This window comes from Dendropsophus ebraccatus, chromosome 9 (assembly GCF_027789765.1).
Source record: "Dendropsophus ebraccatus isolate aDenEbr1 chromosome 9, aDenEbr1.pat, whole genome shotgun sequence".
NCBI lineage: Eukaryota > Metazoa > Chordata > Amphibia > Anura > Hylidae > Dendropsophus > Dendropsophus ebraccatus.
Window position 1 is genome coordinate 118,816,055 of NC_091462.1, and position 27,185 is coordinate 118,843,239.

At 44.3% G+C, this 27,185-nt stretch overlaps 2 protein-coding genes across 5 annotated transcripts in view; both read right to left on the reverse strand.

Annotated features, from left to right (window-relative positions):
• LOC138801669 (mas-related G-protein coupled receptor member H-like) overlaps nucleotides 1-27,185 on the reverse strand; it is a 566,124-nt gene that overhangs the window by 500,928 nt on the left and 38,011 nt on the right. For 2 of the 4 annotated variants that reach the window (XR_011364644.1, XM_069984721.1), the window contains exons 3-5: nucleotides 6,748-7,046; nucleotides 5,610-5,882; nucleotides 2,809-2,871 (exon numbers count right to left, since the gene is read on the reverse strand). Coding sequence is in view for 3 of the 4 variants with exons in the window: in XM_069984721.1 (XP_069840822.1) it covers nucleotides 2,809-2,871; nucleotides 5,610-5,882; nucleotides 6,748-7,027 (616 nt within the window). In the remaining variant the exon portion in view is untranslated. Of the gene's footprint in view, nucleotides 1-2,808; nucleotides 2,872-5,609; nucleotides 5,883-6,747; nucleotides 7,047-9,151; nucleotides 9,240-13,734; nucleotides 13,871-27,185 lie in introns of those variants that run through there. The other 2 variants (XM_069984722.1, XM_069984723.1) reach the window with 2 other exon arrangements.
• LOC138801919 (olfactory receptor 3A1-like) lies at nucleotides 15,913-16,848 on the reverse strand. Its single transcript, XM_069985016.1, has one exon. It carries the CDS (start codon nucleotides 16,846-16,848, stop codon nucleotides 15,913-15,915), a length of 936 nt encoding a protein of 311 aa, XP_069841117.1.

The window sequence follows — 27,185 nt, forward strand, 5'->3', positions numbered from 1 at the left end:
TAATAAGATGATAATGCTCTGCCAGGATGACGGCCACTTCATCTTCCCTGAACATCCAACATGACCACCATGACCTCTCCACCTGAAGGAGACATCTCCTGGCTATACTCCAACAAACAAGGCTGATATCATACAGTGATGCTTAGGGCTATGTTCACACTACGTATTAGACCGGCTGTTCCATGACCCCGGCCGGGTCACGGAAAGGCCGGTCTCTGGCCGGATCATACCGGCCGGATGATCTTTCGGCCGCAGAGCTCTGATGCGGGCGCATCAGCGCGCCCCCGCATCAGAGCTTCCTATAGTCCACACGGAGCCGCTCGCTTCACTGTGTGAACTGACAGGTCTTTCTGCAGCCGGAATTCACTGAATTCCGGCATGTCAGTGTTTTCTGGCGCAGCCGGGATCCCATTGCACACAAGGCATTGTCCACACCGCAAAACTACGGCTGTAGTTTTACGTAGTGTGAACATAGCTTGGAAGTGTGTGAATCCTTGTGAATTCTCCATATTTCTGCATACATTGTATCTAAATCTACATCTGAAGTCCTAAAAGACTTGGTCCTAGATCTATGCAGAAGAATGATCCGATATTACACATAGTGTCTGTGAGCAGATAAGAATTTGGGGCTTTGCTTTCTTTGATTTCTATTTTTTAATCATTCTTTGGTAGAATAAGTTAAAGGAGAATTCCCACCAAAGTTAAAAAGGCAGGCAGGGCTGTGTGGGAATATATAAAGAAAGCATACTTACCCATCCCTGCACCCCTACAGCACTGACTTACCGATTCATGCCAGCTGTAATGTCACATACCCCGCTTATGGATTGTCTGCTCAGCCAAGCACTGGGGTGGGACACCAGAGGCTGGCAGGAATTGGTAAGTCAGCACTGCGGGGGTATGGGGATGGGTAAGTATGCTTTTTTATTATGTTCCATTAATATTATGGAGTAGGAAACTACAGACACCAAAAGCTAATGTCTAGTGGGAATGCTGCACAGGGAGCCTGGGCATCATCGCCCCTCTGCTTTTTCCCCCTTGTGGCCATGTGGACAATGTGCAATGACTCCTCTATTGGGACATCTCTATAGCGTACTCTTACTTGGTGTTTTTGCACATACACTTTTATTATTTGTCTGGGCTAACGTGAATCCATACCATTGCCATGTTGTCTGCCTCTTTATATGGATACCGCAGGGCGTTGTGTAGCTATTTGTGTAATTAATGTAGTGTAATAAATACATTTTGGAATGATCTTGGTGTGATCTTGTAATTTTGGTGTGATCTTGTGATTTTGGTGTGATCTTGTAATTGTCGTGTGATCTTGTAATTTTTGAGTAATCTTGTAATTTTTGTGTGATCTTGTAATTTTTGTGTGATCTTGTGATTTTGGTGTAATCATCTTGTGATTTTGGTGTGATCTTGTAATTTTGGTGTGATCTTGTGATTTTGGTGTGATCTTGTAATTGTCGTGTGATCTTGTGATTTTGGTGTGATCTTGTGATTTTGGCGTGATCTTGTGATTTTGATGTGATCTTGTGATTTTGGCGTGATCTTGTGATTTTGGTGTGATCTTGTGATTTTGGCGTGATCTTTTAATTTTGGTGTGATCTTGTAATTTTGATGTAATCTTGTGATTTTGATGTGATCTTGTGATTTTGGCGTGATCTTGTGATTTTGGCGTGATCTTGTAATTTTGATGTGATCTTGTGATTTTGGTGTGATCTTGTAATTGTGATGTGATCTGGAAAGCCTTGAATTTCCTCCATTTTCATACAATCTGTCTGACTGGTTTGGTGGAGCATGGACTCCCTCACACCTCACAACAGGTCACCCCTCACACCTGATCACCACTAGTGTTGAGCGTACTTGCTGTACTGTTCAGGTTCTGCAATGTTCCCCGAACCCAAACGCTTGGCATTTGACTCCTGGGGGCCGAAGCTGGACGCGGCACTTAGGGCCCAATTCCACTGGCCGATTATCGTTCAGATTATCGTTAAATCGTTCGAATCAAAACGATAATCATTTGGTTGAAATGCAGTTAACGATTAATAACCGAACGAGAAATCGTTGATCGCTTTATAAGACCTGGACCTATTTTTATCGTTGCTCATTCGCAAAACGTTCGCAAATCGTTCGCATTGAATAAGACGCCAATCGATCGTTCGCAGTAGATACGAACGCAATAGCGAAGAAATAGCGAAGAAAAAACTATTGCAAATACGATCATAAGTAACGATTATTGTTCCATGGAAATAAGTGAACGTTTTCAGGTCTTTCGCAATAGCGGTCATTTGAGATCGTTAATCGTTAACAATTATGTGAACGATAATCATCCGGTGGAATAGGGCCCTAAGGCTGCCAGGAAAACATGGATACAGCCTATGGCCTATGGTTGTCAGGAGGTAACATGTGTAGTATATTGCCTATGGCTGTATTCATGTTTCCAGGACTCCTTAGGGCGGCATCAGACTTCTCCAGCTGCCGGAGGTCAGAGCAGGGTTCTAAGTTTTGAAATCTTTAAGGACTCCATTGTATATTATTTTGAGTGTAGCTGAAAACTTTTATGGTAAAAGATATCACCGAGTTACTATATACCTACTGTCTGTTCAATTAAGATTTAGACTGTCGCCTTCAGGTTGCATCATATACACATATCGTGAGACATGAAGATGACTGTCAAAGTCACCTTGACATCTACTGAAAATTTAAGAGTCATGAGGAGCCAACATTTCTGTCTATTAGTCGTATGTAGATCTCCAGGAGTCAGTCTACTGCTCCACCTCAATACAACATCTCATAGGGTTTTACCTCTACTCTCGATGCTATGCGAGGACACAGGGGTTGTTGCATAGTTGTCTACAGTACCAGGACCTTGGGGGAAAAAAATTAAATTATTGATGTTATTGAGATTTGTCTTGCCTCTTTCTGTCCCCGCTCTAAATTCCCTCCTTCCCTGTCCCTTCAGAGATGCTCATGTAAAGAGCGTCCCTGGCCAGCTGTCTCTGCGCTCTGTGATGCCGATAGTAAGGTCACTAGCAACAAAACCTCAGAGGGGGGATCTCCCAGCAGAGACAGTAGGCCAGGGATGCTCCAAAGGGAGGGGAAGGAGAGAGTTCAAAGTGGGGATGGTGAGATCAGCTTATTCACAGTTTTCTGTGTCTTGAGCAAAAAGCAGCAGATTCGGAACTGAAAAAGGAGACTGAAAATAAAATAAAAGGTATGGTACATATTGTTAGTCTCCAGGTGGGAATTCCCTGATGGACTCCCTGCTCCTGCACTGTATTCCTCTGTAGACTTCTGCCTATCTCTGGACTCCCTGCTCCTGCACTGTATTCCTCTGTAGACTTCTGCCTATCTCTGGACTCCCTGCTCCTGCACTGTACTCTTCTGTATAATTCTGCCTATCTCTGGACTCCCTGCTCCTGCACTGTACTCTTCTGTATACTTCTGCCTATCTCTGGACTCCCTGCTCCTGCACTGTATTCTTCTATAGACTTCTGCTTATATCTGGACTCCATGCTCCTGCACTGTACTTTTCTGTACACTTCTGCCTATCTCTGGACTCCCTGCTCCTGCACTGTACTCTTCTGTAGACTTCTGCCTATCTCTGGACTCCCTGCTCCTGCACTTTACTCTTCTGTATACTTCTGCCTATCTCTGGACTCCCTGCTCCGGCACTGTACTGTTCTGTACACTTCTGCCTATCTCTGGACTCCCTGCTCCTGCACTTTACTCTTCTGTATACTTCTGCCTATCTCTGGACTCCCTGCTCCGGCACTGTACTCTTCTGTACACTTCTGCCTATCTCTGGACTCCCTGCTCCTGCACTTTACTCTTCTGTATACTTCTGCCTATCTCTGGACTCCCTGCTCCGGCACTGTACTGTTCTGTACACTTCTGCCTATCTCTGGACTCCCTGCTCCGGCACTGTACTGTTCTGTACACTTCTGCCTATCTCTGGACTCCCTGCTCCGGCACTGTACTCTTCTGTATACTTCTGCCCATCTCTGGACTCCCTGCTCCTGCACTGTACTCTTCTGTAGACTTCTGCCCATCTCTGGACTCCCTGCTCCTGCACTGTATTCTTCTGTAGACTTCTGCCCATCTCTGGACTCCCTGCTCCGGCACTGTACTCTTCTGTACACTTCTGCCTATCTCTGGACTCCCTGCTCCTGCACTGTACTCTTCTGTATACTTCTGCCTATCTCTGGACTCCCTGCTCCTGCACTGTATTCTTCTATAGACTTCTGCTTATATCTGGACTCCATGCTCCTGCACTGTACTTTTCTGTACACTTCTGCCTATCTCTGGACTCCCTGCTCCTGCACTGTACTCTTCTGTACACTTCTGCCTATCTCTGGACTCCCTGCTCCGGCACTGTACTCTTCTGTATACTTCTGCCTATCTCTGGACTCCCTGCTCCTGCACTGTCTTCTTCTATAGACTTCTGCTTATATCTGGACTCCATGCTCCTGCACTGTACTTTTCTGTACACTTCTGCCTATCTCTGGACTCCCTGCTCCTGCACTGTACTCTTCTGTAGACTTCTGCCTATCTCTGGACTCCCTGCTCCTGCACTGTACTCTTCTGCCTATCTCTGGACTCCCTGCTCCTGCACTGTACTCTTCTGTATACTTCTGCCTATCTCTGGACTCCCTGCTCCTGCACTGTACTCTTCTGTATACTTATGCCTATCTCTGGACTCCCTGCTCCTGCACTGTACTCTTCTGTACACTTCTGCCTATCTCTGGACTCCCTGCTCCTGCACTGTACTCTTCTGTATACTTCTGCCTATCTCTGGACTCCCTGCTCCTGCACTGTACTCTTCTGTATACTTCTGCCTATCTCTGGACTCCCTGCTCCTGCACTGTACTCTTCTGTATACTTATGCCTATCTCTGGACTCCCTGCTCCTGCACTGTACTCTTCTGCCTATCTCTGGACTCCCTGCTCCTGCACTGTACTCTTCTGTATACTTCTGCCTATCTCTGGACTCCCTGCTCCTGCACTGTACTCTTCTGTATACTTCTGCCTATCTCTGGACTCCCTGCTCCGGCACTGCACTCTTCTGTATACTTCTGCCTATCTCTGGACTCCCTGCTCCGGCACTGTACTCTTCTGTAGACTTCTGCCCATCTCTGGACTCCCTGCTCCGGCACTGTACTCTTCTGTATACTTCTGCCCATCTCTGGACTCCCTGCTCCTGCACTGTACTCTTCTGCCTATCTCTGGACTCCCTGCTCCTGCACTGTACTCTTCTGTATACTTCTGCCTATCTCTGGACTTCCTTCTCCGGCACTGTACTCTTCTGTATACTTCTGCCTATCTCTGGACTCCCTGCTCCTGCACTGTAGTCTTCTGTATACTTCTGCCTATCTCTGGACTCCCTGCTCCTGCACTGTACTCTTCTGTATACTTCTGCCTATCTCTGGACTCCTTTCTCCGGCACTGTACTCTTCTGTAGACTTCTGCCTATCTCTGGACTCCCTGCTCCTGCACTGTACTCTTCTGTATACTTCTGCCTATCTCTGGACTCCCTGCTCCTGCACTGTACTCTTCTGTATACTTCTGCCTATCTCTGGACTCCCTGCTTTGTACCATTGCTCTTACCTGCTTTGTTGTATGGCGCGTCCCCTATGATTCCCTTAAGGCGTCGCAGTTTATCATAGAGGGAGTTGAAGTGATCTTGCATCTGTGCGGCAATAGGTGATTGACTAAACCTTGGATCGGCACCACTCAGATTGGATGATTCCTTCTCCCTCTTGCTGATGAGGATCACTTCACAGGCGTGCGTGTCCAGGCGCTGTTCTTGTATTATCCTTTCCATGACAGTGTCACTACTGTCCTCCAAGTCATCCAGCAACACAACCACGTTACTTCTTCCTGTGGTGAAGACAGCATCCACAGATATTTTTGAAGCTCCTAATTCTAACAGTATATGTATATCTTATATGATGAAGAGGATGATGGATAATGAGAAAAATAATTATTATCTTAGCTGAAGAACATGTATTTCTGATGCCAAAGCCTTCACAATAATGCAACCCACCATCAACTGGCTGAACAAGAGGATGTCACCCCCTCATCTGTACAGACTCTCCAGAAGAGGAATCATTAGATCCTATAAATGTTCTCAACCTATCAGTTCTTGGTTTCTCATCTTGGTTAAGCTGCTACTAGAGAGCTTCAACTGCGGTTTATCTCTTCGAGAATAAAGGGGTCAGGCGGTAATTTTCCATGACACCCAACCCCTATCTCCCCCCGACATCATCATCTATCAGGGGAGCCCCATATACCTTATACCAAGGGCTGAACCAACTGCTAACCAACAAAAGTATAAGGTGTATGCAGGTCTTATGTGAACTTCCATCTTATAGGGTTCCAAGTTGGTAACAGGATCCAAGTCCACATTTGTGAACAAAGACGTAATTTCAAGCTCTTGTACCCCTACACAAAATCAGTATGAGCGTACGAGGACCAATACCTACTTTGTGCCATAGTACTAGAGTCTACTCAAGGGACTGAGGAACAATTGGTCAGTGCAGGAACTATGGCTCTACCTCTGCACCTCCTATATCTAGGCCACTATTTCTTGTGAGGAAGATGATGGAGAGGAAGAAGAAGGGAAAGGAGAAGGGAAGAGTGTATGGAGAAATGAAGGCAGGTTGAGTGATGGGCTAAATGACTGGTGGCAGTCTTGGTCTTATTCATGGACAGCAGATATATGGAAACCTTTACTTTTTCTTACCCAGACAACTTGAGAGATCCTCGAGTTCCTGATCATATAGAGAATCTGTCACATTTGCAATGTTTAGTCGTCCTCTCTTCTTGGTGTGATACAAGATGGCGAATGAGGTCTGAGACAGAGCACTGTAGAAGCTCCTGGTGTCACTGGATATATATATGGGAAGAACATCCTCGACAATGCTCTGAAACATGATGGACCGGAGCAGGTTGATCAGCCATTTATAGTTGGGCTCTCCATCTCTGGAGAAAATCCCCACCGAGTGCCTTTGGTTTCGAGCCATCTTCTATTCTGTTTAGTTCCTGTAAAGATAATGGGAGAATCCGTAAGATCATTGTCACATGAGGATTGCTTTCTATTTGAGTGATTTGCTGCTCTGTTATTGGTCATTCACCCTTCCATTCATCCGATTTCTATGTCATATATATACAGTATAATTGAAATCGGATGAATATATATTTTCTGGTGTCATATTGTATGCCATGGGGATAGGCGAGAAATGGAGAGTGTAATGCTGTGTATAAAGAGAGGCATGGTCAAATAAAGCGATTAAGAAATAACATAACTGACTTTAATTCTCCATAATAAAGAACTTAGAGGAGACCACCGCTCATTATGAAGTCTATATTCCTACCAATAGTAATATCATTCTACATATAAGACCGTTACTCTATAGAGGAGACCATCATTCTACATATAAGACCGTTACTCTATATAGAGGAGACCATTATTCTACATATAAGACCGTTACTCTATATAGAGGAGACCATCATTCTACAGATAAGACTGTTACTCTATATAGAGGAGACCATCATTCTATAGACATGACTGTTACTCTTAACAGAGGAGACCATTATTATACAGATAAAACCCATCACCTATAGAGGAGACCATTATTCTACAGATAAGACCGTTACTCTATATAGAGGAGACCATCATTCTACATATAAGACTGTTACTCTATAGAGGAGACCATCATTCTACAGCTAAGACCGTTACTCTATATAGAAGAGACCATCATTCTACAGATAAGAGATTACTCTATAGAGGAGACCATCATTCTACAGATAAGACTGTTACTCTATATAGAGGAGACCATCATTCTACAGATAAGACTGTTACTCTATAGAAGAGACCATCATTCTACAGATAAGACCGTTACTCTATAGAGGAGACCATCATTCTACAGATAAGACCGTTACTCTATAGAGGAGACCATCATTCTACAGATAAGACCGTTACTCTATATAGAGGAGACCATCATTCTACAGATAAGAGATTACTCTATATAGAGGAGACCATCATTCTACAGATAAGACCGTTACTCTATAGAGGAGACCATCATTCTACAGATAAGACCTTTACTCTATATAGAGGAGACCATCATTCTACAGATAAGACCTTTACTCTATATAGAGGAGACCATCATTCTACAGATAAGACTGTTACTCTATAGAAGAGACCATCATTCTACAGATAAGACCTTTACTCTATATAGAGGAGACCATCATTCTCCATATAAGACCCTTACTCCATAGAGGAGACCATCATTCTACAGATAAGACCTTAGTCAATGGAGGAGATCATCATGGGAGACCACCCCTTTACTGGTAAATACCCCTAAAGATATTCAATTAACAGACAGGTCAAGCTAACGTTTTACTGGTGAGACGGTTTCTCTATAGTTTAGATGGTTCGCCACTACAAGGATTAGTATAAAAGTATCTTATTAAACCCAGGCGACCCCAGCCCCTTCCATCAGTGTCTGATTGACCCCTGAGGACCCCAGCCCCTGCCATCAGTGTCTGATTAACCCCTGAGGACCCCAGCCCCTGCCATCAGTGTCTGATTGAACCCAGGCGACCCCAGCCCCTGCCATCAGTGTCTGATTGAACCCAGGCGACCCCAGCCCCTGCCATCAGTGTCTGATTGAACCCAGGCGACCCCAGCCCCTGCTATCAGTGTCTGATTGAACCCAGGCGACCCTAGCCCCAGCTATCAGTGTCTGATTGAACCCTGGGGACCCCAGCCCCTGCCATCAGTGTCTGATTGAATCCTGGGGACCCCAGCCCCTGCCATCAGTGTCTGATTAAACTCCAGGGACCCCAGCCCCTGCCATCAGTGTCTGATAGAACCCTAGGGACCTCAGCCCCTGCAATAAGAGTTAAACCCAAGGGACCCCAGCCCCTACCATCAGTGTCTGATCGAACCCCAGTAACCCCAGCCCCTGCCATCGGTATTTGATTGAACCCCAGGGACCTCAGCCCCTGCAACCATTGTCTGATTGAACCCCAGGGACCTTAGCTCCTGCTATCTGTGTTTGATTAACTCCCAGGGTCCATAGCTCCTATAAGGTTCCTTATTGAACCCTCTGGCACCCCAGACCCTCCATATTCCCTATTTTTACCTGCACTTCCAGGCTTCTATGCATCTGCTGACAGACTCCGGACCTGTGATCTTTGATCTTACCACACCCATCCAGGCCATGGCAGGAAGACAGTGAAGAAATGGTTTAAGGTGTGGCAACATAGAGATCACATCCTGGAGAGGTTAACGTTTCCTGTTATATTGGACTGTGCTCTATGCAAACATCTGCTGAACCATAAATGGCTGAATATGGGAATATAGTCATAAAGATAGATCCCTGGAAATCCTTCTACGAGACTCGTGTGGGAAGAGGTCAAACCTGTACTGTGAGAGAGACATTGAATTAAAGGGCAAGTCCGCTCCTCCGAGCACCTGGAAATCAATCATGGAATATTCATGACAACATTTTGGCCGGTACAGACTTTCTTGGACAGAATACAGGAAACCGTCAGACACAGGGTCGATCAATGATCATTAATGATTAAAGCGTAAATAGGGTTCATGTTCATGTTGTCCGTAAAGAAAAGATGTGAAAACATAACTATAAGAGTTCCAGAGGAAAGAGTAATACTGGGCCTGGAACCTGAAGAGTCCAAAATGTCACTATGGGATTGCTGATAATATAGAGGGGTCGGGCACTACAACTAGAACACCCTTTTTTTACATCATTAAGTTGACCTCTTCTATCATTAAGTTGACCTCTTCCATCACCGGTAATACCGCCATTTCCCAGCACAACTGCCGGCACCAGGAATACCCCTTCGTTTGACACACCCACCATTACTGGCAGTGACCCTTCTCCTGGCACATGCACAATCACCAGTAATGCCCCTTCTTCAGACATATTTGCCACCACCGGTAATTCCCCTTCTTCTGACACTCCCATCATGTATGGTAGTACTCCCTCTCCCTGACAGGCCCACCATTACCAGTAATGCCATTACTTCCTGACACATCCGCTATCACCAGTAGTGCCCCCTCTTCCTGACACACATGCCATCACAGCTATTGCACCCACTTCCTGACAGGCCTGCCACCACCAGTAATGATCATTCTTGCTGAAACACCTCCCATCACCGGTCATGCCTCCTCTTCCTGACACACCCATGACAGGTAATGCCTCCTCTTCCTTACTCATCCATCACTGGTAATGCCTCCTCTTCCTGACACACCCATCACAGGTAATGCCTCCTCTTCCTGACACACCAATCACCAGTAATGCCTCCTCTTCCTGACACACCCATCACAGGTAATGCCTCCTCTTCCTGACACACCCATGACAGGCAATGCCTCCTCTTCCTTACTAATCCATCACTGATAATGCTCCCTCTTCCTGACACACCAATCACCAGTAATGCCCCCTCTTCCTGACACACCCATCACTGATAATGCCTCCTCTTCCTGACACACCCATCACAGGTAATGCCTCCTCTTCCTGACACACCAATCACCAGTAATGCCTCCTCTTCCTGACACACCCATCACAGGTAATGCCTCCTCTTCCTGACACACCCATGACAGGCAATGCCTCCTCTTCCTTACTAATCCATCACTGATAATGCTCCCTCTTCCTGACACACCAATCACCAGTAATGCCCCCTCTTCCTGACACACCCATCACTGATAATGCCTCCTCTTCCTGACACACCCATCACAGGTAATGCCTCCTCTTCCTGACACACCAATCACCAGTAATGCCTCCGCTTCCTGACACACTCATCACTGGTAATGCCTCCTCTTCCTGACACATCCATCACAGGTAATGCCTCCTCTTCCTGACACATCCATCACAGGTAATGCCTCCTCTTCCTGACACATCCATCACAGGTAATGCCTCCTCTTCCTGACACATCCATCACTGGTAATGCCTCCTCTTCCTGACACATCCATCACAGGTAATGCCTCCTCTTCCTGACACACCCATCACAGGTAATGCCTCCTCTTTCTTACTCATCCATCACTGGTAATGCCTCCTCTTCCTGACACACCCATCACAGGTAATGGCTCCTCTTCCTGACACATCCATCACAGGTCATGCCTCCTCTTCCTGACACATCCATCACAGGTAATGCCTCCTCTTCCTGACACATCCATCACAGGTCATGCCAACTCTTCCTGACACACCCATCACAGGTAATGCCTCCTCTTTCTTACTCATCCATCACTGGTAATGCCTCCTCTTCCTGACACATCCATCACAGGTAATGCCTCCTCTTCCTTACTCATCCATCACTGGTAATGCCTCCTCTTCCTGACACATTCATCACAGGTAATACCCCATCCCCTGACACACCCATCACAGGTAATGCCTCCTCTTCCTTACTCATCCATCACTGGTAATGTCTCCTCTTCCTGACACATCCATCACTGGTAATGCCTCCTCTTCCTGACACACCCATCACAGGTAATGCCTCCTCTTCCTGACACACCCATCACAGGTAATGCCCCCTATTCCTTACACACCCATCACTGATAATACCCCCTCTTCCTGACACACCCATCACTGATAATACCCCCTCTTCCTGACACACCCATCACTGATAATGCCCTCTTTTGCTGACACACCGATTACAGGTAATGCCCCCTCTTCCTGACACACCCATCACTGATAATGCTCCCTCTTCCTGGCACACCAATCACCAGTAATGCCCCCTCTTCCTTACACACCCATCACTGATAATGCCCCCTCATCCTGACACACCCATCACTGATAATGCCCCCTCTTCCTGACACACCCATCACCAGTAATGCCCCCTCATCCTGACACACCCATCACTGATAATGCCCCCTCTTCCTGACACACCCATCACTGATAATGCCCCCTCTTCCTGACACACCCATCACTGATAATGCCCCCTCTTCCTGACACACCCATCACAGGTAATGTCTCATCATCCTGACACACCCATCACAGGTCATGCCTCCTCTTCCTGACACACCCATCACAGGTAATGCCTCCTCTTCCTGACACACCCATCACCGGTCATGCCTCCTCTTCCTGACACACCCATCACAGGTAATGCCTCCTCTTTCTTACTCATCCATCACTGGTAATGCCTCCTCTTCCTGACACACCCATCACTGGTAATGCCTCCTCTTCCTGACATATCCATCACAGGTAATGCCTCCTCTTCCTGACACATCCATCACAGGTAATGCCTCCTCTTTCTTACTCATCCATCACTGGTGATGCCTCCTCTTCCTGACACACCCATCACTGGTAATGCCTCCTCTTCCTGACACATCCATCACAGGTAATGCCTCCTCTTCCTTACTCATCCATCACAGGTAATGCCTCCTCTTCCTTACTCACCCATCACAGGTAATGCATCCTCTTCCTTACTCATCCATCACTGGTAATGCCTCCTCTTCCTGACACATCCATCACAGGTAATACCCCATCCCCTGACACACCCATCACAGGTAATGCCCCCTCTTCCTGACACACCCATCACTGATAATGCTCCCTCTTCCTGACACACCAATCACCAGTAATGCCCCCTCTTCCTTACACACCCATCACTGATAATGCCCCCTCATCCTGACACACCCATCACTGATAATGCCCCCTCTTCCTGACACACCCATCACCAGTAATGCCCCCTCATCCTGACACACCCATCACTGATAATGCCCCCTCTTCCTGCCTCCCCTCTTCTCTGTATCTCAAAATGCTGACCCCAAAGAAAAAGTGGGCATAATGAGCGTGTCAGGATGAGTTCAACTTTACAATGTAAAGTGTGGGGAGTTCTAGTTATCTTGTCCATCCTTGTCAATCTACTCTACATGATACATGGTAGATGGGGTTACTACACAGATTTTAGGGGCCCAAGCACTTCAAATACAACCACATCTAATCACTGTATGGGAATACACTATATGTGCAAACATTAAATGGACATACACTATATGGGCATACAGTATATGGACAAAGTACCATATGGGCATACACTATATAAGCATATATTATATGGGAAAAGTTCTGTACTGGCCCCTCCAGGGGCCTTCTGTCACCTCTATTGCTCTTGTAACACATAGGGCCCCTTTTGTTGTTGGCCACACGGCCTTTTTGTGTTCTTGGTTCTCATATGGTGGCGTGTTCCTCAGTTTTCTTTGGTTGTGGGGGGCAGTGTGCCCCTTAGAATCTGATCTGTTATCTGTCACCATGATCAGGGTCGTAAAAATAGTTGCCGCTGCCCCCGGCACTAAACTTGAAGATGCCCCATCTTCACGTACCATTTACCAGCATGGAGAGATGGGAGCCTGGTTTCGGCTACATACATTTCTCTACATGGAGAAACATTGTCTGAAACGCGTTTTTCATGGTTTTTAACTGCTTAAAACATAAACAGATTTCACCACAGGATTGGTAGATTGGTAGGTGATAGCTTCAGGAGTCACATTTACCACCGCCACACCAGACCTGACCAGACTGCCGGCATCCCATTGCACCTTGGCTATCTTGCCCCCTGAAATGGAGTAATCCCAACTTATGCTACTTAATTACTCACTGACAACTGTTTGTTCTTTTAAATGCGTGGGGGGTAGGCCACAGCTTTTTTTTAATTTTCTTAAAACTATTTTAAAGTTAAAACATATATTTGTGTAATGTGAGGATAGGACCTTGCGCTGTGGCCTTCCTGGCGAGGACACCGGAATGCCAGGCCACGGCTCCAGCGGTGGGCATGTCTTAGTTGTTCTGCCGGGTGCCTCGCCGATGCTTCTCCTTCCTCCTCCGCAAGGTCCCCCCAGCGCCAAGCTGTGACAACAGTATTAACAGTAAATAAACACATACAAACAAATAAACTTCTTCCACAGAAAAACATTAGGGAGGGTGGGTGGGATAGCTGTTTTACCTCTGCCTGTCACGCTGGTGTGGTGTTCTGCCAGTTACTTTTGTTAGCCTATTTCCCCGCCCCCCAGACCGCCCCCAACATGGACCGCCTTCTAGGTGCTTGCTACGCCCCTGTCCCCGTCAGTCACAGTCACTGGCTGCTTAGCCAGCACCAGTGACCCAATACCGCCATACTCCCCCCCCCCCCCTTCCCCCATTGAAAAGACACCAGATTTACTGGCAAGTCTGAACGGGAGGTGGGAGACTAAAAAAAGTTATTTCTTTCCCCCTACTCACGGTGCTGGCCCCCTCCTATAAATGTTATATGATATGTCATCAGACTGACAGAGAACACAGACCCATCACCTTCCACTGACTTTTCGGCTCAGAGAGTTAATCATTATAATTATCATTGTGCTATAACTGGTGACTATAATCTGCAGTCTGTTATCAGAACACCAGGGGGCAGCAAAACCCTCGAGATCAGTATTGAATTCGGAATGTTCCCAGTCACCTGACCGCACCTAAAGATCATGAACCATAAATCCTTGCAGGAGACTAGGGAGCTGCGCGACAACCTCATACGCATGGATAAATCCGGCAGCTCTGTGCTAGGGGAAAAGACAGCATCACTGCTGCATATAGCCTACCCGTCATGACATGGTGACCCACCGCTGTACAGTATATAGCCTTCCCGCCATCACCTGGTGACCCACTGCTGTATATAGCCCAGCCGCCATGACCTGGTAACCCACTGCTGTATGTAGGCCACCCACCATGACATGGTAACCCACTGCTGCATATAGCCTACCCGCCATGACATGGTAACCCACTGCTGCATATAGCCTACCCGCCATGACATGGTAACCCACTGCTGCATATAGCCCACCCGCCATGACATGGTAACCCACTGCTGCATATAGCCTACCCGCCATGACATGGTGAACTACTGCTGCATATAGCCGACCCGCCATGACATGGTAAGCCACTGCTGCATATAGCCCACCCGCCATGACATGGTAACCCACTGCTGTATGTAGGCCACCCGCCATGACATGGTAACCCACTGCTGCATATAGCCTACCCACCATGACATGGTGAACTACTGCTGCATATAGCCGACCCGCCATGACATGGTAACCCATTGCTGTATATAGCCCACCCGCCATGGCATGGTAACCCACTGTGTATATAGCCTATCCGCCATGACATGGTAACCCACTGCTGCATATGGAGCTCTGCTCCATCCATACTTCTCTGACCCAGCCATACTCCTCTGCTCCATCCATGCTCCTCTGCCCCATCCATGCTCCTCTGCCCCATCCATGCTCCTCTGCTCCATCCATGCTCCTCTGCCCCATCCATGCTCCTCTGACCCATCCATGCTCCTCTGACCCATTCATACTCCTCTGACCCCATTTAGGCAGCATGGTGGCTCAGTGGTTAGCACTGTAGCCTTGCAGTGCCGGGGGTCCTGGGTTCAAATACCTCTTATGTTTGTGGGTTTCCTTTGGGTACTCTAGTTTCCTCCCAAAACATACAGATAGGTGAATTTAGATTTTTGAGCCCTATTGGGAACAATTCACAAACTATGTAAAGTGATATGGATACAAATAAAAGTATTATTTATCCCTTATGCTTTGCCCTCCTACAGACACTCCCCATTGCAATCCACTGTCCCTCCTAGACCTCTCTGTGCTCCACCAGATTGGTCTATCCACTCCAGACTCCTCTGTCTCTCCAAGGCTCCTCTTCTCCCGTTAAGACTCATCTGTCTCACTTTTTCCCCTCCAAATACTAATGTCCACATCAAGCAGGGCATGCACCATACTCATCTCACACTATTTAGTGCTTCAAAAACCAGTTATAGAGTTGTGGTCCATTACCTTTAGTAAACCTTCCCAAATATTTTTTCCTTTTATGCTTGTGATTGACTACTCTACAGGCTGTCTACGGATGATGACCATTTATTCTCTGCCAGTACCATGGAGTGCTCTCCTAAGTGCAGCCTTGAGGTCTTTGTTTCTGAGACTGTAAATCAAGGGGTTAATCAATGGAGTCACCACCGTGTACATGACAGACACCAGACGGTCTTTAGAGGAAATGGCGGTTGGACTTGGCCGTAGATAAGTAGAGATAAGAGTCCCATAGAAGATGCAGACCACAGTTAGATGGGATGTACACGTGGAAAAGGCTTTCAGCTTCCCATTCCGGGAGTGAATTCCCATTATGGTGCGAAATATCCGTATGTATGGGACCAAGGTCATGCTGAAGGCTCCAGATCCCATGATTATACCTACCAGAAACATCACCAAGACATTGATGACCGTATCGGTACACGAGAGGAGAAATAACTGGGGGAGATCACAGAAGAAACTATTGATGATGTTGGGGCCACAGAAATCCAGCAACTTGATGCACAAGGTGTGTATTAGTGATGTGAGGAACCCGACAGCCCAGGCAGCCGAGACCATCAGGGCACAGACCTTGGGATGGAATATTTGGACATAATGCAGTGGATAGCAGATGGCTATATACCTGTCGTAGGACATCACTGCCAACAAATACAACTCAATACATATGAAGGAAAAGAAAAAGAAGAACTGGGTGATGCAGGCAGGGACAGCAATGGTTCTGGAAGTAGAGAGGAAATCAGAGAGCATCCTGGGTGCAGTGACAGAAGAATAGAAGACATCTAACCCAGCAAGATTACTCAGGAACAGGTACATGGGAGTGTGAAGGCTTTGATCAATGAAGGTCAACAGGACAATCAGGAGATTTCCAGTCACAGTTGTCAGGTAGATGAAGAGAAACAGCAGGAAAAGGAGTAGCTGGACATCAGGCAGATCCGACAACCCAACAAACACAAACGCTGACACTTTTGTTTGATTTAGTAATTTCATCTTGGAAAACTCAGATCTGGAGGCTGCAGGAACAACCCACACAACATAGTTAAAAAGGTGTATAAATACATGGACACACCATAGTCCACTCATACAGTAGAATGTAAAAGCTGGAAACATCAAGATCAGATACCTCAACACTGGACACCACAAAACTGCATGACCCAACACTGGACAACACAGCAATGGACATACAAAACTGGACAACCCAACACTGAACATGAAAAACTGGACAACACAACACTAGATGACCAAACACTGAATGCCACAAATCTGGACACCTCACCAATGGACAATCCAACACTGAATTAAAAAAACTGGACACCTCACCAATGGACAATCCAACACTGAATTAAAAAAAACTGGACACCTCACCAATGGACAATCCAACACTTGACACCACAAAACTGCATGACCCAACACTGGACAACCCAGCAATGGACATACAAAACTGGAAAACCCAACACTGGATGACCCAACACTGGACGACCCAACACTGGACGACCCAACACTGGACATACATAACTAGACAACCTAGCATAGGAAAACCCAACCCTGGACACCCCAACACTGAATGCCACAAAACTGTACACCTCAACACTGCATGCTACAAAACTGCAGGTCAACACTGAACAACAGAAAACTGGACACGTAACATCAGCCAACCCAAACTGGACACCATAACACTAGTCACCTAAAGCTGGATACCTTCATATTATCACCCAGCACTGGACACCTAGATACCCCAAAGTAGGAAAGCTCCAGCAATGGACACCTAGCCACCCCAAAGTAGGAAAGCTCCACACTAGTCACCCAAGACTGGACACCCACACTCTAACCATCCCAACACTATCTACTTAGCACTGTACACCACAAAACTGAACACTAGACATGTAATGCATCACCACTTACCTTCATGAGCCATATAGTAACCATCGATGCACAACACATCACTGTATAGCAGGGACTGCCACAAGAACGGCGCCCCCCCTCTCTACAGCTTACTAATGTGCTAACCTGTGTACCCCCTGCTTAGTGCCTAGTATCACCACAGGGGTTATCCAGGATTACAAAAAAAAACATGGCTACTCTCATCCAGAAACAGCTGCACTCTTGTCCTCACTTTGGGTGTGGTATTGCAGCTGAGTTCTGTTATAGTGAAAGGAGCAGAGTTGTAATACCAAACACAACTTGAGGACAGAGGTGGCGCTGGTGGCAAATGCTAAGATGTGCACAGCGAGTATATGAATCCTGCCATATTTATTATACATGTACAAGAAAGGTACTTTGGCCACTGTTTAGTATAAGAGTGGGGGGAGGGGGGGTCTTTAGTCTTGGTTGTGTCCACCACTTTTCTATCCAAGACTGTTCATACTGACCATTCTTACTGTGGATGTTTACTCAGTGTGCTCAATAATAGGTGTGGATGACACAATGGTCTACTTACATTGTGTTTGTCTAAAGGGTTCACTAATGGTGCGTTTACACAGAGAGATTTATCTGACTAATTTTTGAAGCCAAATCAGAGTGGGAGAGCAAGTAAGTGATGGACAGGCCAGGCAGTGATGGATGGCTGATAAGTGATGGACGAACCAGGCAGTGATGGACAAGCTGGTAATTGATGGACGAGCCAGTCAGTGATGGACGAGTTGGTAAATGATGGAAAAGTCGGTCAGTGATGGTCAGGCTAGTCAGTGATGGTCAGGCTGGTAAGTGATGGTCAGGCCGGTAAGTGATGGACAGGCCGGTATGTGATGGTCAGGCCGGTAAGTGATGGACAAGTCGGTCAGTGATGGTCAGGCTGGTAAGTGATGGTCAGGCCGGTAAGGGATAAACAGGCAGGTGAGTGACGGATAGGCAGATTGGTAATGAATGGGTTGATAAGTCATGGACAGGCCATTAAATGATGGACAGGTCTTACAGACAGCCGCATATCGTCGGGGACAGCCCTTCAGTGGCTGCAGTCATGGTGCTTCACAGTCTGAGGCGTTGGTCACTTGGCTGGCTACGGTTTCCAGTTGTTAGGAGGGTTCACATAGTATTTGAGTCGTTATTTGATCCAAAACAAGGAGAAAAAGAAAACACTACCGTGGGAAGATTTTTGTTTCTGATCTGTTCCTGTGTGTTAACCCTGTGGTACTGACCTGAGTGATGTGTGACGGTTTGTAGAATCAGGTGCTACCATTACAGGATAGGGGGGTTATTATCTGGAGCGAACAGTTATCAGACATGGAGGATCTACCGCAGAGAGAAGACAGATGGCTGTGCGCAACCTCAAATATAAAGCCGTAATAACCTGAAGAGAAGCCGCCCAGGGGGCCCATTACTTCTCACCCTTAGTAGGTGAAACAGGGACCCTCCAGGGACCAAACCTCAGGATCATTCTCCTAATTGTTATACAGAGAGCAAATATGGAAATCATTAACTACAATGAGATGTGAACTGTGGTACGAAACAACATGATAAAATGTGGCATGTTCTGGGCTCATGGTGGACGCGGTGGACATGGTGGACCTGATGGATGTGGTGGGTGGAGGGAATCTGTGTTATGTTTTCTTACAGGGTTCCATGGATACTTATTACATCCTTGATTAACATCATCTTGAACATACAGCTCTATGATGAAGGTCACAGTAATGGCGAGAATCACCCGGAGTCACATCAAGTAACCTCCATTGGTTTAGACTTTCTCTATTTGTCAGGGCTGAACTTTTAAGGGATATGATGGAAGAGCCAATTATTAGAATTTATGAGAAGTGATCAAAGTACAGATGTGTCCATCCTCATCTATAAGCTGTATCACAGCTCACCGTGTGAGCCTATGAGAGGAGACGCAGAGGTTGTTATCTGAATGAGACCTCGTGACTCCTCTTGTGACTCTTCTCCTCCCAAACCATGTCAGGAGATTGTGGGGTCATGAAAAATTTATTTCCTTAACTTATCTTAGGAAAAGGTGAGGATGAACACATCTGTAGATTCCATGTTGTCATCTGCAGTCAGCAGGTCTGCTCCCATGCTGAACCTGCTCCCCAGAATCTGCTGCCGAGGGGGAGGAGGGGCTCAGCCAATATGTTTTCCATATTGATGAGTGGACCTGCCCATTGATTGAGAAAATCTAAACCTGAACGCACATTTGACTCCTAGCGTTTGATGCCGCCTTAAGGAGTTTGGGTAAACATGGATAGAGCCTATGGCCTATGGCTGTATTCATGTTTTCCAGGACTCCAGGTGCCAGGGGTCCAATGCACAACGTTTGGGATTGGACGGACCCCAACCTTTCTGCAGGTTCACTCATCACTAATTGTCAATTACTTCCAACCATACAATCATTCTGCCAACAGTTACGTCTCCCGGCTTCCCCATACACATGGTTGTTCATCATGCTCCAGACAGTTCTGACATCTGATGGTTTGTCACAGTGTATCAGTCCACACAATCCTCCTGTGTAAAAAATCAAGGTAATGTTTACATCCATCATAGTCACACAATGATACTGATGTAGAAGGGCTCGATAGTCAGTATTCTTTGTCCCATATGGAGGCTTCTGGCCAGGCCTGGAGACCAGTAGCTGCCACGTAACCTACAAGAGCAGGAACCTGTTTCTGCCCGTGAGGAAATTTGTTTTGCTTTCTAGGAGCAAATCCCTGCAAGCTAAAGAAGTGTATACACCCGCCACCTCACGGTAGTAACACCAGCAACACTCAAGGACTAGCGACACTCTAAGCTGCAGTATCGCTCTACACCAGTAACCCTTTCTATGCCACCTCCTCGTCTCCCTGTGTCTGGTATCATCCTGGGCGCCCCATGATTCACCAACTAGTCACAGTATTAAAGTGAGTCGTAAGGGATTTATACCACCGCACTACTGCAGCCCTTCACTGACAACTTGGCTCTGGGGAGAACTTCTAGGTCCTGGTGGCCATTCCAGCCATGTGTGACCAAAGTAAGGACCATAACCACGAGTGACCTTAAAGTCTAAGACCACATGCTCTCCTGGGTGTTACATACGACCATAACCAGGGAAGGTGACAACTGCCAGAGCTCAATGAGATAACCTGGCTGGAGAGAGGGGAGTCAGCAGGGGCCCGGATACACAGGGAGTGGCCCTCAGCAGGATCTACAGCAGATGACAGGAGCAGGAAAGTCACAACATCTGCTGTATTCCTCTTCCTTTCCCAATGTTTACTATCGACAACTCTTCCTCCTCCATCCGCCAAGACATATAACATCACCAGGAAAACGCCAGAAATGTCTAATAGCTGCGGGGTGACGGAAATTACTACAAAATCACAACCAGGACTAGTGAGCGCCAAAGCAGCGCACCCAGAAGGTCCTCAGCCCCAGTCACTCCTGTCACTTGTTGTTAGGTTGACCATTATTCCCATCATTCTCCATTGAGCTTTCCCTGCACTCTGACGCCCCCCTTCCCGAGTATGCTGCCCCCACCAGGCATCACTGAGGGGGCGGTATGATCAGGGACGGGTTTACTCCAGACACTTACAATACAGGTCAAATAGTTCCATCTTAGTTTCCTAAGACAGAAAAAGCTTGTTTCTCACAGTCTGAGACAAAAAGATAATATAGCAGTTATATCCCTGTATATAGGGGCAGTATTATAGTAGTATATCCCTGTATATAGGAGCAGTATTATAGTAGTTATATTCTTGTATATAGGAGCAGTATTATAGTAGTTATATTCCTGTATATAGGGGCAGTATTATAGTAGTTATATCCCTGTATATAGGAGCAGTATTATAGTAGTTATATTCCTGTATATAGGGGCAGTATTATAGTAGTATATTCCTGTATATAGGAGCAGTATTATAGTAGTATATTCCTGTATATAGGGGGCAGTATTATAGTAGTTATATCCCTGTATATAGGAGCAGTATTATAGTAGTTATATCCCTGTATATAGGAGCAGTATTATAGTAGTTATATTCCTGTATATAGGAGCAGTATTATAGTAGTTATATTCCTGTATATAGGAGCAGTATTATAGCTGTTATATTCCTGTATATAGGGGCAGTATTATAGTAGTTATATCCCTGTATATAGGAGCAGTATTATAGTAGTTATATCCCTGTATATAGGAGCAGTATTATAGTAGTTATATCCCTGTATATAGGAGCAGTATTATAGTAGTTATATTCCTGTATATAGGAGCAGTATTATAGTAGTTATATTCTTGTATATAGGGGGCAGTATTATAGTAGTTATATTCCTGTATATAGGAGCAGTATTATAGTAGTTATATCCCTGTATATAGGAGCAGTATTATAGTAGTATATCCCTGTATATAGGAGCAGTATTATAGTAGTTATATTCCTGTATATAGGAGCAGTATTATAGTAGTTATATTCCTGTATATAGGAGCAGTATTATAGTAGTTATATCCCTGTATATAGGAGCAGTATTATAGTAGTTATATTCCTGTATATAGGAGCAGTATTATAGTAGTATATCCCTGTATATAGGAGCAGTATTATAGCTGTTGTATTCCTGTATATAGGGGCAGTATTATAGTAGTATATTCCTGTATATAGGAGCAGTATTATAGTAGTTATATCCCTGTATATAGGAGCAGTATTATAGTAGTATATTCCTGTATATAGGAGCAGTATTATAGTAGTTATATTCCTGTATATAGGAGCAGTATTATAGTAGTTATATTCCTGTATATAGGAGCAGTATTATAGTAGTATATTCCTGTATATAGGGGGCAGTATTATAGTAGTTATATCCCTGTATATAGGAGCAGTATTATAGTAGTTATATCCCTGTATATAGGAGCAGTATTATAGTAGTTATATTCCTGTATATAGGAGCAGTATTATAGTAGTATATTCCTGTATATAGGAGCAGTATTATAGTAGTTATATTCCTGTATATAGGGGCAGTATTATAGTAGTTATATCCCTGTATATAGGGGCAGTATTATAGTAGTTATATCCCTGTATATAGGAGCAGTATTATAGTAGTTATATTCCTGTATATAGGAGCAGTATTATAGTAGTTATATCCCTGTATATAGGCGGCAGTATTATAGTAGTTATATTCCTGTATATAGCAGTATTATAGTAGTATATTCCTGTATATAGGAGTAGTATTATAGTAGTTATATTCCTGTATATAGGAGCAGTATTATAGTAGTTATATTCCTGTATATAGGGAGCAGTATTATAGTAGTTATATTCCTGTATATAGGAGCAGTATTATAGTAGTTATATTCCTGTATATAGGAGCAGTATTATAGTAGTTATATCCCTGTATATAGGGGGCAGTATTATAGTAGTTATATTCCTGTATATAGGAGCAGTATTATAGTAGTATATTCCTGTATATAGGAGTAGTATTATAGTAGTATATTCCTGTATATAGGAGCAGTATTCCAGAGAAAAAAAAGTCCAGCACCAGGTCGGCATATACCATTAAAATTCCATACTTTATTAGACAATCTTCACATAGGACAGTAATAAAAGTTTACGCGTTTCAGCGCTTCTCGCGCCTTGTTCACAACTGAAGCATGATACATACAAGCTCATATTGCTATATAAAGGGTAGTGCTGTACATCACATGACTAACCCCCAATTAAGAACCATATAACACATGTTAAAAACTTCACAGGCTTGGAAAGCAGGTTAACCCTTAAGGAGTAAGTTCAAAGTGGAAGTGAATATAACCAATTTTTCTCATACATCATATAGGTTATTGAAAGCATGGCTAGAAGGTTGCTTACATTAAATGTAGTATATAAAGCACCAGACAATATATTTATAGACCTTAATATGTCAGGATCAAATCATGTCTAGAATTCAGACCTTCTGGGACTCTCGTTCCTAGTCTAAATATCCAGAAGGATTCTCTATTTAATAGTTTACGTCTCGGAGAGCCTCCTCTTTTTGGTGGACAGATTTTCTCAATGCCCATAACTTTTAGGGACTGTACCTTTCCAGCATGGGTTTCCCTGAAATGTCTGGTTAGGGATGACACATTCACCACCTCATTGCGCACATCTGATATGTGTTTCCTAATTCTCATTTTGAGGCTGGTGGATGTGCACCCCACATACTGTACATTGCAGAGTGTACAGGTAGCAACATAAACTACATGGGTTGTATTGCAGTTTATGTAACTTTGGATTTTATATGTATTATTATTAGAACATGATGTTACTTCTTTGGAAATCGCAACATGTGACCATGTTATACATCGCTGATGTCCGCACTTATATGACCCCTTCACATCTAGCCAGGTTTGTTCCCTGGGTTTCTCTCTAACATAAAGTGAGGGGGATAGAGTCATTCCTATGGTGGGGGCTCTGCGAGACACTGACTCCTCCTCTCGTCATCACCTGCAGTTTGTCATCTTGCCACAACAGTGGTAAATATTTTTTTATTATTTTACTTATTTTAGAAAATTGTTTACTGTAGGTGGTGAGGAAGACTACCTGTTTATTGTCCGATCTGTCCTTAGATTTCTTTCTCCTATTAGACAATTCCTCACTCAGCAGATCTTCTCTACTCACTAATGCTGCCCTCTCTATTGCGGAATCCAACATTTCTTGCGGAAATTTCCTTTCCTTAAATCTGTCTTTTAGTTTTTCCAACTCCAATTCATATGTATCTTGCTTGCTGCAGTTTCTTTTGAGCCTTAGACACTCCCCATAGGGCATATTCTGGATGACGTGTGGTGGGTGACATGATGTAGCCATTAATATAGAATTACCTGCAGATTATGCCATATAGAAAGGATTGTGCAGGTAATTCCATATTAATGGCTACATCGTGTCACCCACCACACGTCATCCAGAATATGCCCTATGGGGAGTGTCTAAGGCTCAAAAGAAACTGCAGCAAGCAAGATACATATGAATTGGAGTTGGAAAAACTAAAAGACAGATTTAAGGAAAGGAAATTTCCGCAAGAAATGTTGGATTCCGCAATAGAGAGGGCAGCATTAGTGAGTAGAGAAGATCTGCTGAGTGAGGAATTGTCTAATAGGAGAAAGAAATCTAAGGACAGATCGGACAATAAACAGGTAGTCTTCCTCACCACCTACAGGAAACAATTTTCTAAAATAAGTAAAATAATAAAAAAATATTTACCACTGTTGTGGCAAGATGACAAACTGCAGGTGATGACGAGAGGAGGAGTCAGTGTCTCGCAGAGCGCCCACCATAGGAATGACTCTATCCCCCTCACTTTATGTTAGAGAGAAACCCAGGGAACAAACCTGGCTAGATGTGAAGGGGTCATATAAGTGCGGACATCAGCGATGTATAACGTGTTCACATGTTGCGATTTCCAAAGAAGTAACATCATGTTCTAATAATAATACATATAAAATCCAAAGTTACATAAACTGCAATACAACCCATGTAGTTTATGTTGCTACCTGTACACTCTGCAATGTCCAGTATGTGGGGTGCACATCCACCAGCCTCAAAATGAGAATTAGGAAACACGTATCAGATGTGCGCAATGAGGTGGTGAATGTGTCATCCCTAACCAGACATTTCAGGGAAACCCATGCTGGAAAGGTACAGTCCCTAAAAGTTATGGGCATTGAGAAAATCTGTCCACCAAAAAGAGGAGGCTCTCCGAGACGTAAACTATTACATAGAGAATCCTTCTGGATATTTAGACTAGGAACGAGAGTCCCAGAAGGTCTGAATTCTAGACATGATCTGATCCTGACATATTAAGGTCTATAAATATATTGTCTGGTGCTTTATATACTACATTTAATGTAAGCAACTTTCTAGCCATGCTTTCAATAACCTATATGATGTATGAGAAAAATTGGTTATATTCACTTCCACTTTGAACTTACTCCTTAAGGGTTAACCTGCTTTCCAAGCCTGTGAAGTTTTTAACATGTGTTATATGGTTCTTAATTGGGGGTTAGTCATGTGATGTACAGCACTACCCTTTATATAGCAATATGAGCTTGTATGTATCATGCTTCAGTTGTGAACAAGGCGCGAGAAGCGCTGAAACGCGTAAACTTTTATTGCTGTCCTATGTGAAGATTGTCTAATAAAGTATGGAATTTTAATGGTATATGCCGACCTGGTGCTGGACTTTTTTTTCTCTGGTATGCTGTGACCCTGGCTCCGGGTCTTACCGTGCACCGACGGCTATACCACAGCAGGTGAGCTGACCAACAAACAGACTTTTGCATAGGAGCAGTATTATAGTAGTTATATTCCTGTATATAGGGGCAGTATTATAGTAGTTATATTCCTGTATATAGGAGCAGTATTATAGTAGTATATTCCTGTATATAGGAGCAGTATTATAGTAGTATATTCCTGTATATAGGAGCAGTATTATAGTAGTTACATCCCTGTATATAGGAGCAGTATTATAGTAGTATATTCCTGTATATAGGAGCAGTATTATAGTAGTTATATCCCTGTATATAGGAGCAGTATTATAGTAGTTATATCCCTGTATATAGGAGCAGTATTATAGTAGTATATTCCTGTATATAGGAGCAGTATTATAGTAGTTATATCCCTGTATATAGGAGCAGTATTATAGTAGTTATATTCCTGTATATAGGAGCAGTATTATAGTAGTTATATCCCTGTATATAGGAGCAGTATAATAGCAGATATATCCCTGTATATAGGAGCAGTATTATAGTAGTATATTCCTGTATATAGGAGCAGTATTATAGTAGATATATTCCTGTATATAGGGGCAGTATTATAGTAGTTATATTCTTGTATATAGGAGCAGTATTATAGTAGTTATATTCCTGTATATAGGAGCAGTATTATAGTAGTATATCCCTGTATATAGGAGCAGTATTATAGTAGTATATTCCTGTATATAGGAGCAGTATTATAGTAGTTATATTCCTGTATATAGGAGCAGTATTATAGTAGTATATTCCTGTATATAGGAGCAGTATTATAGTAGTTATATTCCTGTATATAGGAGCAGTATTATAGTAGTATATTCCTGTATATAGGAGCAGTATTATAGTAGTTATATTCCTGTATATAGGAGCAGTATTATAGTAGTATATCCCTGTATATAGGGAGCAGTATTATAGTAGTTATATTCCTGTATATAGGAGCAGTATTATAGTAGTTATATTCCTGTATATAGGAGCAGTATTATAGTAGTTATATTCCTGTATATAGGAGCAGTATTATAGTAGTTATATCCCTGTATATAGGAGCAGTATTATAGTAGTTATATCCCTGTATATAGGGAGCAGTATTATAGTAGTTATATTCCTGTATATAGGAGCAGTATTATAGTAGTTATATTCCTGTATATAGGAGCTGTATTATAGTAGTGATATTCCTGTACATAGG